This window comes from Schistocerca cancellata, chromosome 2 (assembly GCF_023864275.1).
Source record: "Schistocerca cancellata isolate TAMUIC-IGC-003103 chromosome 2, iqSchCanc2.1, whole genome shotgun sequence".
NCBI classification, from domain to species: domain Eukaryota; kingdom Metazoa; phylum Arthropoda; class Insecta; order Orthoptera; family Acrididae; genus Schistocerca; species Schistocerca cancellata.
Genome location: NC_064627.1, coordinates 549508176 through 549527156, shown reverse-complemented (window position 1 = coordinate 549527156; position 18981 = coordinate 549508176). Strand labels below are relative to the sequence as shown.

At 40.0% G+C, this 18981-nt stretch overlaps 1 protein-coding gene across 1 annotated transcript in view; it reads right to left on the bottom strand.

The window, feature by feature from the left end:
* Positions 1-18981, bottom strand: part of LOC126162133 (glutamate receptor ionotropic, kainate 2-like) — a 179665-nt gene that overhangs the window by 44342 nt on the left and 116342 nt on the right. Inside the window, exons 10-11 of the mRNA XM_049918427.1 lie at positions 16037-16175; positions 11094-11231 (exon numbers count right to left, since the gene is read on the bottom strand). Of these exons, the coding sequence (XP_049774384.1) occupies positions 11094-11231; positions 16037-16175 (277 nt within the window). The remainder of the gene's footprint in view (positions 1-11093; positions 11232-16036; positions 16176-18981) is intronic.

The following is an 18981-nucleotide window of genomic DNA, read 5'->3' as shown; positions in this document are numbered from 1 at the left end:
GAGCTATAGATATGATAGTACTGTGAAAAATGTTACGCCTTTTTTCACCCAATGAGAAAAATTTATCTATGGATTCGTTGCCAGATTTGGAGATTGCTGTGAAAGCTTTCATCTCAAGGATATCACTATCTTGTACACTAGATATGAAAGTAGATTTATTTTACCGATTTTATTGTTTGACCGCTATACAATCTCATCTAAAATGTCTTGAGTAAAAGCTAGACCTCATACTTCCTCAAATATGGATTCTTACCAAAGGCATTAATTCTTAGTCGCAGACCAGGAATCTGTAACACAATGTTATATCGTCTTGTTCTGCATTAGTTGCTGGTTGTGCTTTTCTCCATTTGAAACAGTTTCCATGGCTACAAAAGTAGGACTCATCGCAGTATGGCTGTTTTCTACTTAAAACATCTGCAACTCTTCGTTTGCCCTAGGTTCCATCATCATCGTCATCAACATCATGGCCATGCACGTTCTGTTTTGAATTTGTATCGTCTTCACTTTCTGTTTCGTAATCTGGATCAATATCACTGTCGTCGAAAACTTCATTCGTCATTTCTTCCAAATGCATTGTAAGCTTTGGTTCATTTCCTCTCAGGACTCACCGGGAGTAACCAGCCCGTTCAGGCTGCTTTTGATTTTAAGCTGGGCCTGCTAGAGGCTCCATATTACGCGGTTTAATTATGAGACAGTGTCAGTAATAGCGCTACTATAATACACCATAATTATCGCTATAAACTCGAAATGTTGATAAACACGTCTGATAAAAATAATAACGCAACTGGTACCATACATCTGCCAGATATTGCGGCCACCGGCCGCTGAAAGTCGAGTAGTGAAAACGGTACCACCCCCCCCCCCCCCTTTCCCAATTCACAGCAAGGAGGACACGCGGGGAAATGATGAAAAACTTCAGAAGAGAAGGAATTGACCAAAAAAAGGTTCAACAGACGTATGACACCAGTTAAGGGTCAAAGGATTCTACTACAAAACCCTAAGGTCTTCTAAATAAAATCTGTGCATTCACAGAAATGTGGCGAATTAGTGTTATTATCCGTCTCAACAGTGTTTAGGTCATGTGAGAGTGCGAGGCAAAGGTTAAATTTTAATGCTAGATTACTTAGGATATCCAGAAAAACTATTAAAACAGAATGCCCACACTACGACTGTCAGTTGTCTTTCAGGGTATTTCTGCGTGGTATGGAATCGTTACTCGTTACCAGATAGACGTGATGACTACTTGAAAAAGGATATGAGCTACTTACCTACCCAGCCTTATATTATCCGCACTTGTGCGCCCTTTGCTGTTTATAATAGATAACGTTTTATGCTTTTTAACATTTTACCAGCCGATGCTACTCTCTATACGATGAGTGCACCGAAAAGCAGATGTGTAACACCCACATGCCACCTTACGACGTGTGATGGAGAGTACATGTGGCACCTCTGTCATTTAATCCCCTCCTTACTCCATTCGTGAATGGCATATGGAAGACATGATTATTTATAAACCTTTGTATTAGGTCTAATTTCTAAGATTTTCTCTTTTTTGTTCTATTGGGAGACGTATGTGAAAGAAAGTAATATGTTGTTCAGCTCTTCCCTGAACATAGTTTCTTGGATTTCCAACAGTACACCTCTCTGTAATGAATAACCTCTCTCTTGTAGTGTCTACCAGTGGAGTTTGCTTAGCATTTTCATAGTGATCTCATGCTTGCTACATTTTGTGTTATGTGGTCATTTCCCTTCAGGTCTCGCCATATGCTTACTTCCAGGTAATTTAGGAATATTGTTTTATGTAGTCATTCCACTTTAGGTCGCTCTGGATGATTGATACCAAGTATTTTACGATTGCTACTGTTTCTATTGATTTGACCTGATAGTGTAATCGTAGAGTACTGGTTTTCACGACATATTTATGCACACTATGTTACATTTACTAACATTCAGTGGTAATTTCCAGTCCCTGTACCAGTCATCGATCCTCTGCAGGTCTCCATGCAGTTCCTTAGCATTTGGCCTTGATAGCTTTTTATAGACAACCGCATCATCTACGACCTGCCTTATGGAGCTTCTGATGTTATCCAATCGCTCGTTTATACTGATATGGCTGTTTTGTGGATATGCCACAACCAGTCAATCATATAATGTGATTTTATCAGTGGTATTAATGTGGGACCCATGTGTATTTCTGACTTCTATAGAACAACTAAGTTACAATAGCAGCACCACATGTGTCTTGACTTGAAATAATATGTGCATTCATTAATAATAATACAGACCATTCTATTTTGACACAGTATCGATTTTTTGTTCATGGTTCGTGTGGTACTTGTGTGTTACGATCAGCAGTCTGCAGTCCGCGTGTGTTTTTTACATATACGAGGGGCGTTTCAAAAGTCTTTGCAAAAATAAAAACTACTGACGTGTTTGGGGTAAACCTTTTTTATTTTTTGACATAGTCTCCTTTTAGACTTATACAATTCGTTCAACGCTTTTCTAATTTGTTGATCCCTTTCAAATAATAGGAATTGTCCAAGTCTGCAAAATAGCTATTAGTTGCTGCAATCACCTCCTCGTTCGAATAAAATCTTTGTCCCGCCAACCATTTCTTCAAATTGGGGAACAAATAGTAGTCCAAGGAGTCAATTCAGGAGAATGGGGGGGATGTGAAACGAGTTGGAATTATATTTCCATTAATTTTGCGACCACAACTGCTGAGGTGTGTGCCGGTGCATTGTCGTGATGGAAAAGGACTTTTTTTGGCCCAATCGCTGGCGTTTTTCTTGCAGCTCGGTTTTCAAACGGTCCAATAACGATGAATAATATGCACGTGTAATAGTTATACTCTTTTCCAGATAGTCGATGAGCATTATCCCTTGCGAATTCCAAAAGACAGTCGCCATAACCTTCCCATCCGAAGGAATGGTCGTCGGCTTTTTTGGTGCAGGTTCTCCCTTGGTAACCCATTGTTTAGACTGTTGTTTGGTCTCAGGAGAATAGTAATGTATCCATGTTTCATCCACAGCGACGTAACGACGCTTAAAGTCCTGCGGATTCTTCCTGAACAGCTGCAGACCATCTTTGCAACACTTCACACGATTCCGTTTTTGCTCAAGCGTGAGCAATCGCGGAACACATCTTGCGGATAGCTTTCTCATGTCCAAATCTTCATGCAAAAAATTATGTACCCATTCATTCGAGGTGCCCACAGCACTAGCAATCCCACGCACCTTAACTCCTCTGTCATCCATCATCATATCATGAATTTTATCAATGATTTCTGGAGTCGTAACCACCACAGGGCGTCCAGAACGTTCAGCATCACTTGTGCCCATATTGCCACCCCGAAAATTTTGAAACCACTTATAAACAGTTCTAATCGAAGGTGCAGAGTCACAGTAATGTTTATCAAGTTTCTCTTTAGTCTCCTGAGGCGTTTTGCCTTTCGTAAAGTAATGTTTAATCACCACACGAAATTCTTTTTCGTCCATTTTTTAACAATCACTCGACTTCCTTGATTCACACGGATGCCAAACACAAAGAAATAGACCAATATGGCTGAAACTTGCTGTGCGTTCTTTCCAAAGATGCTGCTAACTAAACGTGACCTCGATACGCGCCGGTGGTGCCAGCTCTCGGACTTTGCACGGACTTGTCAAACGCCCGTCGTAGTCTTACTCTCAAAAACAAAACACCTACGTAGGGATGAAATTTAGCAGTGTGTGTTTTTTGTTTATTAAGCTGACGTCATCTCACTCCCCCCCCCCCCTCTCAACTTACATTGTAGCTTGACAGCTACAGTGCATCCTTGCACTAAGTTATATGGTTGTGCATGTTGTGGGTACCCCCAGGATCCAGGATATTGTTCGGAGGTGTATCCATTTCGTTAGGTCCAAAGAGAGGTTCAGACGGATATCTGAGACCGGCTATTAAGTGTGTCTGGACAAATAAGGAGCATCTTTCTTTTACTCACAGCATAAAATGTATAATTATATAAATAATTGACGTAGGTGAAGCGTCTGCTGATGATGAAAACTGCAAACATTCATCCAAATATTTTTAAAGGTTGTTAAAATTGTAAAATACACAATTACTTAACAATGTCAACAATATAGGTGAAGAACATTAACAAGACAAGAAGAAAAAAAGAACTATGAACAACCAATAGTCAGCAGCTACACGTCCCAAAAAACGAAACCATTTACACAGTCAAGGATCTGTTATATCAAATGTGGTGGATGTGAAAGTCTTTACTGGGGCAAAGGAAAACGGGTTTATCCACCAGATTAAGCGAGCACGCAAACTAAGCAAGCACTACAAATCTTCGTTTAGCGTACATCTACGAAACTACACTCATAATATCAGCAGCATCGAGGAATCTTTAAGGGTACTAGATAAGATAGAGAAAGGCAGTTTAATGGACGCTCTAGAATCAACTGAAATTTATTGCGCCTTCAAAGAACATACTCAACACGTACTCACTGAAAAAGCAGACCTCAGAACTAAAAGTTTCAGCGATTTTCTTAGATATTTACTCTAATGTATTATAAGTGCACACTTTTAGCGTTAACCTGTTGTGATATATACAGTCCATTGCAGTATATGAAATGGAATATCGACTGATTAGTTCTTCTTTGATGTGCACATTATGTTGTTATTTCTGCCTAACGTAAATCCATATGTCAAAATCTTGTAAGTATATTAACGTCAACAAATTAGAAAATCGGTTACAGTACTATTAATCATATTTTACATTGTGATTCTTCAGTTTCTCCCGGCGTATTTCTTGCTCGAACAGTCCACGGGTGTACTGTCGGTCCACAGTGTCCAACGCGCACAATATTTCGGCGATCAGACATGTCGCCATCGTCAGGTGCGCTGACGAACTGAGCTCCTGAGCTTGTGCCCGTTGCACACTATGGACTGGCAGTACACCCGTGGACTGTTCGAGCATATTTTACATTGTTCTGATTAAGTTGTATTATGTTTTAAAGATGTTTAAAACGGCATAATCTCAGAACTGCAATTGTACAATCAACACTAGCAGATGAATCAAGATGACATCATTTAAAATTTTTTGAAGTTGTGAACCAATTTACAAGAAATTAATAGACGCGCTACCCTGCCAGGCAAGAACATATCAACGTACTCAAGAAAAACTGATGCCGGCCGGAGTGGCCGTGCGGTTCTAAGCGTTACAGTCTGGAGCCGAGCGACCGCTACGGTCGCAGGTTCGAATCCTGCCTCGGGCATGGATGTGTGTGATGTCCTTAGGTTGGTTAGGTTTAATCAGTTCTAAGTTCTAGGCGACTGATGACCTCAGAAGTTAAGTCGCACAGTGCTCAGAGCCATTTGAACCATTTGAACCAAAAACTGATGAAACTCGTAGAAGGTGTTAGATTCAATAAACGATGTCTGAAGGGCAAATATGTTTATGGTAGGATAAATTCGAAATATAATGTTGAAAACCATGTTAAATCATGTAGTGCACGACTATGGATAAAATGTGATATACGTGTTTAGTTTGAACACTAATACAAACTGTTAGCAATCAGTGAGGACAGGATATACTATACATTGTAGGTAACGCAAATGTCGCTCTAGATATGGCCCAGTCACCCGTCCGTGAAAGAAACAGAATTACTAACAAAGCTGTTAAGGTTACTGCAGAACAAATAAAATGCCTGGAACAGAGGGGTGATACTCGTAATAAGACGCAAGACAATCTTGCCGTACATACAATTAACAAGAAGTTAACAATAAAGCAGCTATTGTGCTGAAAGAAGGTATGAGTGTTGCTGTTGTTCATGTAGTTGCTATAAATGAGAAAGATTGTATTAGTAAGATACAAGACTTCATTGCTGCTAATAATACTACGATGCTGAATAGAGGACCTAAATGGGTTCAAATGGCTCTGAGCACTATGGAACTTAACTTCTAAGGTCATCAGTCCCCTAGAACTTAGAACTACTTAAACCTAACTAACCTAAGGACATCACACACATCCATGCCCGAGGCAGGATTCGAACCTGCGACCGTAGCGCTCGCGCGGTTCCAGACTGTAGCGCCTAGAACCGCTCGGCCACCCCGGCCGGCTAGAGAACCTACAAAAAGACTTAATGCTTTAGTCAGGAAGGCTTTAAAGAAGTGAAAATTCATCCTGAGAGAGATGTAAGTCAATGAATGTTTGATCATGAACATACGACCACCCACACTCCGCACTCATATGCTCCCAATAAAAAAAAATTACACTTTTGAAAGAGATTATATAGTTCAAAATGTCATTGTTGTAGCTATCCAGATTAAAGATGTATCCATATCTACAGAAGGAAAATTCGTCTCAATTGATATAGTAAATCTGTTAACTAATGTGCTAATAATAGAAATAATTGATATCATAAAAATAACGTACTCAAACGTAAAAAAATGAAAATGGGCGAAAATTTCGAGTTGCTACAGTCGATATTATCTTTCAGTTATTTTAAATTCCTTAATGAGATATACCGATAACCAGATGGTGTTGCAATGAAGTATGTTGCTAGCACACTGGAGATGTTTTCATAAATCATAATGAGAACCACACCAGTAAGATTTTGTATTACAAGAGGTTAGTAAACGACAATCTTGTTCTCTTCGCTGGCACAACTGCTGAAATCGAAAGTATGCTTTCACAACTCAGCAGTCTACGTTCAAAAATTATATTTATTGTGGAATTGCGAAAACAAAAAAGTGGCTCTGAGCACTATGCGACTTAACTTCTGAGGTCATCAGTCGCCTAGAACTTAGAACTGATTAAACCTAACTAACCTAAGGACATCACACACATCCATGCCCGAGGCAGGATTCGAACCTGCGACCGTAGGGGTCGCTCGGTTCCAGACTGTAGCGCCTAGAAAGGCGCAGCCACTCAGGCCGGCAACTGGGAAAACAACAGTCCTTTAATTTTTTAGTATCGATAATAAACAACGGCAATGGTGCCCACAAATTCAGAACATTTCGGAAACCAGCACGTACTGACTACATAATCCCCAACAGTTTGCGCCACCCAGAAACACATAAGAAAGCCTTTTTTCACTCTATGACAAACAGAACCCTCAACCTGCAATTAGTACATAATGAAAGCACCGAAGAGTTTTGTATAGTAAAAGCAATAGGTACAAATAACTGCTACAAAGCTGATGTGATAGAAAAATGTATACTAAAATTACATAAAAAAGCAACAATATAGACAAAGAAATAACGTTAACAAGAGAACATGAACCATGGACCTTGCCATTGGTGGAGAGGCTTGCATGCCTCAGCGATACAGATGGCCGTACCGTAGGTGCAACCACAACCGAGGGGTATCTGTTGAGAGGCCAGACAAACGTGTGGTTCCTGAAGAGGGGCAGCAGCCTTTCAGTAGCTGCAGGGGCAACAGTCTGGATAATTGACTGATCTGGCCTTGCAACACTAACCAAAACGGCCTTGCTGTGCTGGTACTGCGAACGGCTGAAAAAAAGGGGAAACTAAGCCGTACTTTTTCCCGAGGGCATGCAGCTTTGCTGTATGGTTAAATGATGATGGTGTCCTCTTGGGTAAAATATTCCGGAGGTAAAATAGTCCCCCATTAGGATCTCCGGGTGGGGACTACTCAAGAGGACGTCATTATCAGGAAAAAGAAAACGGGCGTTCTACGAATCGGAGCGTGGAATGTCAGATCACTTAATCGGGCAGGTAGGTTAGAAAATTTTAAAAGGGAAATGGATAGGTTAAAGTTAGGTATAGTGAGAACTAGTGAAGTTCGGTGGCAGGAGGAACAAGACTTTTGGTCAGGAGAATACAGGGTTATAAATACAAAATCAAATAGGGGTAATGCAGGAGTAGGTTTAATAATGAAAAAAAAATAGGAGTGATGGTAAGCTACTACAAGCAGCATAATGAACGCATTATTGTGGCCAAGATAAACTCGAAGCCCGCGCCAACTACAGTAGTACAAGTTTATATGCCAACTAGTTCTGCAGATGACGAAGAAATTGATGAAATGTATGATGAGATAAAAGAAATTATTCATGTAGTTAAGGGAGACGAAAATTTAATAGTCATGGGTGACTGGAATTCGAGAGTAGGAAAAGGCAGAGAAGGAAACATAGCAGATGAATATGGATTGGGGCTAAGAAATGAAAGAGGAAGCCGCCTGGTAGAATTTTGCGCAGAGCATAACTTAATCATAGCTAACACTTGGTTTAAGAATCATGAAAGAAGGTTGTATACATGGAAGAATCCTGGAGATACTAGAAGGTATCAGATAGATTATATAATGGTAAGACAGAGATTTAGGAACCAGGTTTTAAATTGTAAGACATTTCCAGCGGCAGATGTGGACTCTGACCACAATCTATTGGTTATGAACTGTAGATTAAAACTGAAGAAACTGCGAAAAGGTGGGAATTTAAGGAGATGGGACCTGGATAAACTGAAAGAACCAGAGGTTGTACAGAGTTCCAGGGAGAGCATAAGGGAACAATTGACAGGAATGGGGGGAAAGAAGTACAGTAGAAGATGGATGAAGTAGTGAAGGCAGCAGAGGATCAAGTAGGTAAAAAGACAAGGGCTAATAGAAATCCTTGGGTAACACAAGAAATATTGAATTTAATTGATGAAATGAGAAAATATAAAAATGCAGTAAATAAAATAGGCAAAAAGGAATACAAACGTCCCAAAAATGAGATTGACTGTAAGTGCAAAATGGCTAAGCAGGGAAGGCTAGAGGACAAATGTAAGGATGTAGAGGCTTATCTCACTAGGGGTAAGATAGATACTGCCTACAGGAAAATTAAAGAGACCTTTGGAGAAAAGAGAACCACTTTTATGAATATCAAGAGCTCAGATGGAAACCCAGTTCTAAGCAAAGAAGGGAAAGCAGAAAGGTGGAAGGAGTATGTAGAGGGTCTATACAAGGGCGATGTACATGAGGACAATATTATGGAAATGGAAGAGGATGCAGATGAAGATGAGCACTGAAAGACCTGAGTCGAAACAAGGGCCCGGAAGTAGACAACATACCATTAGAACTACTGACGACCCTGGGAGAGCCAGTCCTGACAAAACTCTACCATCTGGTGAGCAAGATGTATGAGACAGGCGCAATACCCTCAGACTTCAAGAAGAATGTAATAATTTCAATCCCAAAGAAAGCAGGTGTTGACAAATGTGACAATTACCGAACTATCAGTTTTATAAGCCACAGCTGCAAAACACTAACACGAATTCTTTACAGACGACTGGAAAAACTGGTAGAAGCCGACCTCGGGGAAGATCAGTTTGGATTCCGTAGAAATATTGGAACACGTGAGGCAGTACTGACATTACGACTTATCTTAGAAGAAAGATTAAGGAAAGGCCAATCTACGTTTCTAGCATTTGTAGATTTAGAGAAAGCTTTTGACGATGTTGACTGGAGTACTCTCTTTCAAATTCTAAAGGTGGCAGGGGTAAAATACAGGGAGCGAAAGGCAGGGAGCGAAAGGCTATTTACAATTTGTACAGAAACCAGATGGCAGTTATTATAGTCGAGGGGCATGAAAGGGAAACAGTGGTTGGGAAGGGAGTGAGACAGGGTTGTAGCCTCTCCCCGATGTTATTCAATCTGTATATTGAGCTAGTAGTAAAGGAAACAAAAGTAAAATTCAGAGTAGGTATTAAAATCCATGGAGAAGAAATGAAAACTTTGAGGTTCGCCGATGACTTTGTAATTCTATCAGAGAGAGCAAAGGACTTGGAAGAGCACTTGAACGGAATGGACAGTGTCTTGAAAGGTGGATGTAAGATGAACATCAACAAAAGCAAAACGAGGATAATGGAATGTAGCCGAATTAAGTCGGGTGATGCTGAGGGAATTAGATTAGGAAATGAGACACTTAAAGTAGTAAAGGAGTTTTGCTATTTGGCGAGGAAAATATCTGATGATTGTCGAGGTAGAGAAGATATAAAATGTAGACTGGCAATGGCAAGGAAAGAGTTTTTGAAAAAGAGAAATTTGTTAACATCGAGTATAGATTTGTCAGGAAGTCGTTTCTGGAAGTATTTGTATGGAGTGTAGCCATGTATGGCAGTGAAACATAGACGATAAATAGTTTGGACAAGAAGAGAATAGAAGCTTTCGAAATGTGGTGCTACAGAAGATTGCTGAAGATTAGATGGGTAGATCACATAACTAATGATGAAGTATTGAATAGAATTGGGAAGAAGAGGAGTTTCTGGCGTAACTTGACAAAAAGAAGGGACCGGTTAGTAGGACATGTTCTGAGACATCAAGGGGTCACAAATATAGCAATGGAGGGCAGTGTGGAGGGTAAAAATCGTAGAGGGACACCAAGAGATGAATACACTAAGCAGATTCAAAAGGATGTAGGTTGCAGTAAGTACTGCGAGATGAAGAAGCTTGCACAGGATAGGGTAGCATGGAGAGCTGCATCCAACCATTCTCAGGACTGAAGGCCACAACAACAACAACAAGAGAAGCAAAAGAAAAAACAAGAAATACACTGCCTTACCTTATTATAGTGCCAAATAATACAGAACAGCTGATAAATTTCGTGAAACCAATGTACGAATCGGATTCTGCATGAACAACAAACTAGGCACATTTAACAGTCAGATACACCAGTCACAAAACAAAACCATTTACACCTTTTTAAAATCATTTGTGGTGAACATGAAAATTTTTCTGCGGAGCATGCAGGTAGATGTTTCTCCAGCACATTAAGAAAACAAACAATCTAAGTGAGAATTATAAATCTTCATTTAGTTAGCATCTATGAAACTACAATCATAACACAAGCAGCGGCGAGGAATTCTCAGAGGTACTACATGGTGTAGAGAAAGGCAGATTAATGGACGCCCTAGAAGAAACTGAAATTTATAGCGCCTTCACGGAGGAACCACAATACATATTCAGTGAACAAGCACACCTCAGAAATAAAAAAATTCTCGATTGTTTTGGATATTTACACTTTCAGTGTCAACCTTTTGTGGTGTACAGAATCCACTGCAGTACACAAAATGGATTGTATATATTGACATTCAGAGTAAGCATGTCAACTTACTTGGGTAACAGGTCGCAGCCTTGTCCCATGAGGGAGCCCATGGAGAACCAGAAGATGTTGATCATGTTGAACGTGTTTTCCAGCTCCGTTGGTTCCGGGTCGCAGGGGTGGCCCTTGTCCCACTCGCCAGGGGCCATCCTGGAATATCACGGACCAGTATCGTATCATGTAGTGCAAAGAAGAAATGAAGACCTAAAGAACTCACAAAACACATTTTTTAATAACATCTACTTGATTTGCCTTGCAAAGAGGTGTGGAAAGGAGTCCAACTAGCAGAACTGTCACGTGGAATGATAATGAGCAGAGGAACTAGCGAGCAGGACATAGATCTTTCCGGTCTCAGAGTTCCACGTTTGGCAAGCTGTTATGTAGGGGTATCAAGATAAATTCCAAAAAATAGCCCTTCCCTTTTCAACAGACTACCTGTAAGCTTCCCACGCCCGGGTTCCCGGGTTCGATTCCTGGCGGGGTCAGGGATTTTCTCTGCCTCGTGATGGCTGGGTGTTGTGTGCTGTCCTTAGGTTAGTTAGGTTTAAGTAGTTCTAAGTTCTAGGGGACTGATGACCATAGATGTTAAGTCCCATAGTGCTCAGAGCCAACCTGTAAGCAATACCGGTCCGTTTATCTGCTTTGCTCATTTTAATATTCTCAGCTGTGACAGAGACAGTTTTGAAAGTATTCGCTTTCAACGGTATGTTTCGCAAGCACAAGAGGAAAAGGAGAGACTGTCTTTATCGTAGAACGAAAACTGCAATTATTAAGTAGCAATTCGCAATTCACAGCCACATGCCCCGCAATTAACTTCCTGTGTGCGTTTCTGTAGTATGTCAACCTATAAAGATGGAGGTAAGACATCATTAGACTTGCGATGGTGCTGTAATTCTAGACTTCGGAAAAAATGTACAAGAATTCGTAAAGTGTCGCAACTAGTACTAAATACTAGAGTACTCTTCCAGAGAAATTCACATCTGAAACGCAATTTTTAGGTGAACCAGACTGAAATTTCCATTAGGGTGTGAGATGGTGCAGGGGTAAAACAGTAAAATCACAGCCTGAACGACGGCGGTTGTAATCATATTCAACACATTCCGATTAAGGATCTTCGGTGTACCTGTAAACCGGTTAAGGAAAATGCTACAGTCGTTTCTTTGTAAAGGACTCGACCTACTCCCTTCTCAATTCTTCTTCAGTTCGAGCAAGAATTCAGTCTCTAATGACGTCAATCTTGCCGATGGGACGCTAAGCAGAAATCTTTTTGCTATCTTGCCGAAAATAATTTTGAGAAAAATGGCTGCAATAGAGTTACGAGGGTAAGTCAATTATTATCCGCAATTTAGTTACGTTTGTTTATTTCGGTATTACTGTCGTTTTACGTTGATAACGCATGCTTTGTTTATTTGTTGTTATATCTTTGCAATTTTTTAGCTGCTATGTTAGTTTCGTTACGCAGATGTGCTGCCGGCCGGAGTGGTCGAGCGGTTCTAGGCGCTACAGTCTGGAACCGCGCGGCCGCTACGGTCGCAGGCTCGAATCCTGCCTCGGGCATGGATGTGTGTGATGTCCTTAGGTTAGTTAGGTTTAAGTAGTTCTAAGTTCTAGGGGGCTGATGACCTCAGAAGTTAAGTCCCATAGTGCTCAGAGCCATTTGAACTATTTGAACGCAGATGTGCTGTTAATCATGGTTGTTCCGCTGTCTATTTCCACCAAAGAAGAGCAATGTTCAGTGATCCGTCTTTTGTGGTTGGCAGGCGTATCAGGGGCCGAAATTCATTAGAGACTTTCGGTACAGTCTGAGGACAGTGTTTTGCAACAACGGAGTGTTTAAGAATGGATTTAAAAATTCCGAAATGGTCGCATAAGTGTTACGCACGATGAAGGAGCCGGACGACCGTTTACCGCCACAAATGAAGAAACCATTGAGCGTTCACGTGAAATGATTCTTTTAGACAGACGATTAACTGTTGACGAAGTGGAACATCGTCTGAAAATTAGTCACGGTTTTGCCTACGAAATCATCCACAACAGACTTGGGCTTCATAAAGTTTGTGCAAGATGGGTCCCAAAACAACTCACACAGTTGCATAAACAAACGCGCTTGGACATCTGCAAAAAACATTTGGATCGTTATGGTAACGAAGGGGCCAACTTCTCAGACAGGATCATTAATGGTGACGAAACATGTATTCATTACGAGTCGGAGAGTAAACGGCAGAGTTCAAGACCCAACTGTCTGCAGGAAAACTGATACTTACGGTATTTTGGGACGCACAAGGTCCAGTAGTGGAACATAATGGGGAAAGGGGCACAACAATAAACAGTGTATGTTACAGTGGGAAGCTTACTGCCAGGCTAAAGCCTACAGTTCGAAGCAAACGCCGAGGTTGCTGTCAAAAGGTGTTGTGTTGTTGCTCGACAATGCCCGTCCGCATACTGCTGCCCACACTGCTGAAACGCTCCAGAAATTCAAATTCGAAGTGCCGGATCATCCTCAATATAGTCCCGATCTTCCCCCTTCTGAGTATAACTTGTTTGGTCCGCTCAAACAGACATTAAGGGTCCGTCGATTTGCCTCGAACGAAGCAGTGAAAGAAGCGGTGGATTCCTGGCTCGCAGCTCAACAGAGAACCTTCTTTTATGAGGGCATCAGGAAGCTTGTACAATGGTGGGTGAAGTGCGTTGAAACGCAAGAAGACTATGTCGAAAAATGATGTCCTATTTGATTACAATGAAATTTTATAACTACTTTGCGGATAATAATTGATTTACCCTCGTATAAGTATCATAACTTGAATATAACAACCTGACACAAGTATAAACATCAATATGTTGCGTGTGCACTGCTTATGTGGTGCACAATTCAACAATCATCGATTTAATATTCACCATTCAATGTTTTAGGGTAGCACACAGTACGATCAATATTCACAAAACGTAGCCCACCTTCACGTTGGTAACGAAAGCAAGAACATTAATTCCAAATTGAATTTTCTCATTTTGAGAGAACTGAAGGGCGATCTGTTTAATTGTTAGAAACCATTCAACAACCAAGACCGCGTAAAACAGTTTGTTTATTTAAGACAACCAGTTTCAACAGACTATGCTGTCATCTTTAGGTCCTCAAACCTTTTGTTGGCGTCACGCTCAAGATGTCAAGTTGATAAAAATAGCACATTATTAAAGGTTTGTCATCGGTACAATATATAAAAACATAATCTATATATATATATATATATATATATATATATATATATATATATATATATATATATATATATATATATATACACATCCGATTACACAAGATGCTTTGTGTTTTTAAATATTTTAGCGACGACAAATCTGTTATAATGTGCTATTTTTATCTACTTGACATATTGTGCGTGAGGCCAGCGTAAAGTGAACATCTTTTAGAATAAAATATTTTAAGACCTGAAAACGACAGCATGGCATGTTGAAACTGGTTGTCTTAACTTACAAAAAAAAAAAAAAAAAAAAAAATGCGATCTTGGCTGTTGAACGGTTTTTAACAATTAATTCCAAAGACGGTAAAGGAACAAAGACATTAAGTTACAGACCTCGTGTGAAATACAGAATCACAAATAAAATAAACCTTTGATTAAACGGTGAAACTGACAATTAAGGTTGAATAAATGAGCGGCAGTCTTATTGGACTATTTGCTGAAATTTACATTTGCAGTCTCGAGCAAAAATGAAACAATGATGTGAATTTAGTACAATGAAAAAATAAGGAGAAAGTGACAAAAACACATGATTGGAATGGGGTGGAACGTAATGTTTATTTAGTGTCGTGTTAATACAGTCGATTTTAACTGCAAATGATGATAAGCATGAGTAAATGCAGGAAACAGGACAAGCAATGTATTTATCAGAAAAGGGAAAACGTTTCGAAAGAAACATTTGCAGTTGAAGATAAAGGACATAAAGAAGAGCGATGAAAAATTAGGATGTAAATGATATATGAAGTGCTCAGGGAGAAACAGGAGAGCGTTCTGAAAAGTAATGTCTCCGTAATTTTTAAGTGAAAAAGCGATTTAAATAGAACAAACGTTATTAACATTGTTCATCTTTATTCTTCATGATTACATATTTGGAGACGTCTGTTCCGCGAGATGGCTCTGAATTTCAGTGTGTAATGTGGCGATGTATAACGTAACTATGTCCGTGCGTGAGAAACAGCGTGCTGTAGTCGAGTTTCGAATTCGTAGAGTTCGTCCACACATGGTGAACCCGCTCCTTCAGCGTGACAATTCCAAACCACACACGAGTGCTGCGACGTCTGTAACAACCCGACACTTTGGTTTCACTGTCATCGATCATCCTCCATACAGATCCTACTTGGGTCCATCGATATTCATCTTTTTCCAAAACTTAAAGACCACCTTCGAGGACTTCACTTTGATAGTGATGAAGCGGTGCAGGCAGAGGTGAGGTTGCGACTACGTCAGCAAAGTCAGATTCTCCATTGTGGCGGTGTAAAAAAAACTAGTCTCTCGTTGAGAGTAATGTGTTCGTCATCAGGGTGCCTATGTCGAGAAATAAATATGCAGACATAAAGAATAAAGATATAGGATGTTAACAACGTTTGCTTTGTTAAAAAAGAAACTTTAAGGGATTTCACGTAAAAAATTCGGAGGCATTACTTTCCAGGACGCCCTCGAACAAAGAAAGGAAACTGAGGAAATAGCTTCGTTGTACTTGTTGCACAACTGGAGCAGGTCTAGATGTGTTCGGAGTGAAGTCACCGGGGATAGTTTGTCAAATCATTGCCGCATTTTCCGAAATTTTAACCAAATTTTAAAATTTAATATACCACCGGCAGTGAGTTTACTAGACAATGATGAACAGAAAAGAAATCTGTTTCATCAAATCGGTCTGAAATCTCTATGCCGAAGTAGTACGACAGTGCTGAAGGGCTTACTAACCTTGCCAGTGCGAAGAAAGTTAAAGATACTCCAAGATATGCCGTAGCCATGTAAATCCAAACGTCAACGGTGAATGGATCCAGGAAAGAAAAAAGGTTCGGATCCGCTTTCTCGGACTTACTGTACAAGATGCTAATACCTGGAACATAAAAATTGTGACTTGATACTGTAAACTGAAATTCATTACGAGCGATCACAAGAAAACTTTAACTGTTAATGGAGAAAGAACTCCTGATTTTCAAATCTGAACGTGTTGTCAGGTGTTCCTTAAAGTAATAACACGATTCTGTTTCGAAGCGTTTAGTGTTCCTCCGTATCTATGTACAAATTTTTATCTAAATCTTCATTATTTATTGCTGTGTATCTATTTCACCTGCAACAGATGGAGAACTAACCACAGATTTATTCCTTATGTATATTACTGCAGAAAGGTGTATGCATTTGCATACATTCACATCTATGCATCTACGTAAACTTAATAATATAACGTAGTTTTAATTTTCATAACGAACTCAATTTGTTTCGTTCCAGTAGAGTAGCACAGTACAGTAGAAACACGGGCGAGATAAAGAAGCTTTTGAAACTGAGTGGAACTCTCTCACAGCAGTTTACAGGCCACTCATCATTACTATCACTACCTCATTTCATTGGGCGAACAGACGCTAAATTCTCGCACTTGTATTTGCTACAATGAAATACATCTTTTATATTAAGTCTGAATAGTCTTCGTAAAAAATTATTTGACTTGGTGAGGGAAAGAGAACATTGTGTATGTAAATATTAACCTTAAGTTTTTTTTAAAAAAAGTTATTTACCTGAAGAAGATTTTATGTTTTGAGGGAAAAGTATTCCGAGTATGTTTAAGAATTATTATGTGTCATACGATTTCATTTACACTTCGCCATTCAGTCACTTCAGAAGTACAGTACTGCAATGTTAAAATTCTGTGAGACGAATTTTGTGGTCTGCGTTATAGAAATCATATGAAAAATCAAGAAATTTGACTTTTGTCTGCTGCTTGATATCTTCAGGAGTAACACGGAAAAAATACGTTACTAAATGACTAGCATGTTCGATCCCTTTGAATTTTTAATCTCGCGTTGTGGATGAAATAATTCGTATTTTTCATCTAAACCTAATCAGTTTTCCTAGATATTTGTCTTATCTTAGTAAAAGTAAAGAAGCCGGGACCTGGAGGACTTCGAGATACAGAATTTGGAATGCTTTCTTTGAAAACGAGGCAAATGGATATCAGGCTAAACTTGCAGCTGCTCAGAATACATCCATCAGAGATAGAAATGTATGTTATACTGAAGGGTTGGTTAAGGATCATCGTAATATTCGAAACTGATATTACTAATGCCTTGCAAATATCAGGCAGTGTGCACTTAATCATTTGCGAATAGTTCGGTTGCGAAAGACTTTCCCACGCTGGGTGATAAGGAAACTCAAAAAACCTCATAAAGTCATTAGGAAGAGACAGTGACTCGATACGATTTCAATCAGAATCGTAGTATTACAGGGGATGGACTGTGAGCATATCACGAGACAACAGATACGTGGAAGATATCCATGGTATCAGGACAAGGTGCAAACGGTCGGAATGGCGCAGAGGTGGTGTTGGAATCATAGATATTTGTTTCGCCTTTGCAGGTACTTGCATCACAATAGCACACGTCAAGTGTCAACGTGATCAGCAGATTAGATTAGTTTATATGGTTTAGTGTCTTTAATGAAACTGTAAAAACTGGGATCTGTGCAGTCATAAAAATTTGTTTCCGGAGGGATGTGGCACAAGATGTCTACACACAGGTCAGGCAGTTCGCATAAATTAAGGGCCGGTGACGTGTGGATGCGGAGGTGGCGCTCGATATCGCCTCAGATGTGTTCCATCGGTTTCAGACCAGGCGAATCCGGTGGCCAAGACACCAACATGAGTTCACTATCATGATTCGCAAACGGCTGTAACACAATTATGGTCTTGTGATACGAAAAGTTATCCTGCTGGAAAAAGACATTGCCGTCGGAGATGGATTCACACGGCCTGTGTCGGTAACGCAGTGCAGGTTTCGAGAAAATATTCACCCGGATTATTATGTATCGACACATGAGCGTCGAACTGGTGTAGTAAGAAATGTGATTTATTCGACCAGACGACGTGTTTCCACCGATCTACAGTCCATCTCGATGAACCCGTCTCCACTGAAATCGTAATTGACGATGTCGTTGGGTCAACGAGGGAACCCTTAGGAGTCGTCTGCTATAGAGCCCATGTTCAACGATGTGCATCGAACCGTGTGATTTTACGCCACTAGCACCACTAGAATTGTACAATAATCACAGGACAATGTTACTTTGGCTATAGGAAGATGGAGGGATTTATATTACGAATTGTGGAAACATCCATCATTTTCACCAGATCTGACATCACCTGAATTCAACCTGTTCTCACGTATCAGAAATTTGTAACTGGAAAGTGTTATTAGACCGATAGAGGGGTTATGCCATCTCTACATGGGAACTTCGCAGATTTTGGCGAATCACACTTCCAAGACAGTAACCACTCATTGGAAAAACTTCTGGCAGAGGACACTGATCAAAAAGAGAACTACTTTGAAAAATAAGAACGTTTTGATCCAAGAAGAAAGTCGCTATCAGCTAAATCTAGACATTGTCGCCCTTAGTTGTATGAAAACATGGATAGTTCCCATACAGTTTGCTACATACAGATTTCGTTAGGACGGCTTCAATGAACTACAATTACTCTTGTAAATTTAGACTTATTAGCTATTCTTGTATATGACATGATCTCCTGATCCCACGAGGGAGAAAAAACTTGTAAATAATAACAATGACTTGTCGATCTAGCGGCAGAAGGCATTGCAAGAGAATGGTCATAAGACATATGAAACTGGTAAAGACTCAGCAGTTGAACAGCAAGGCGA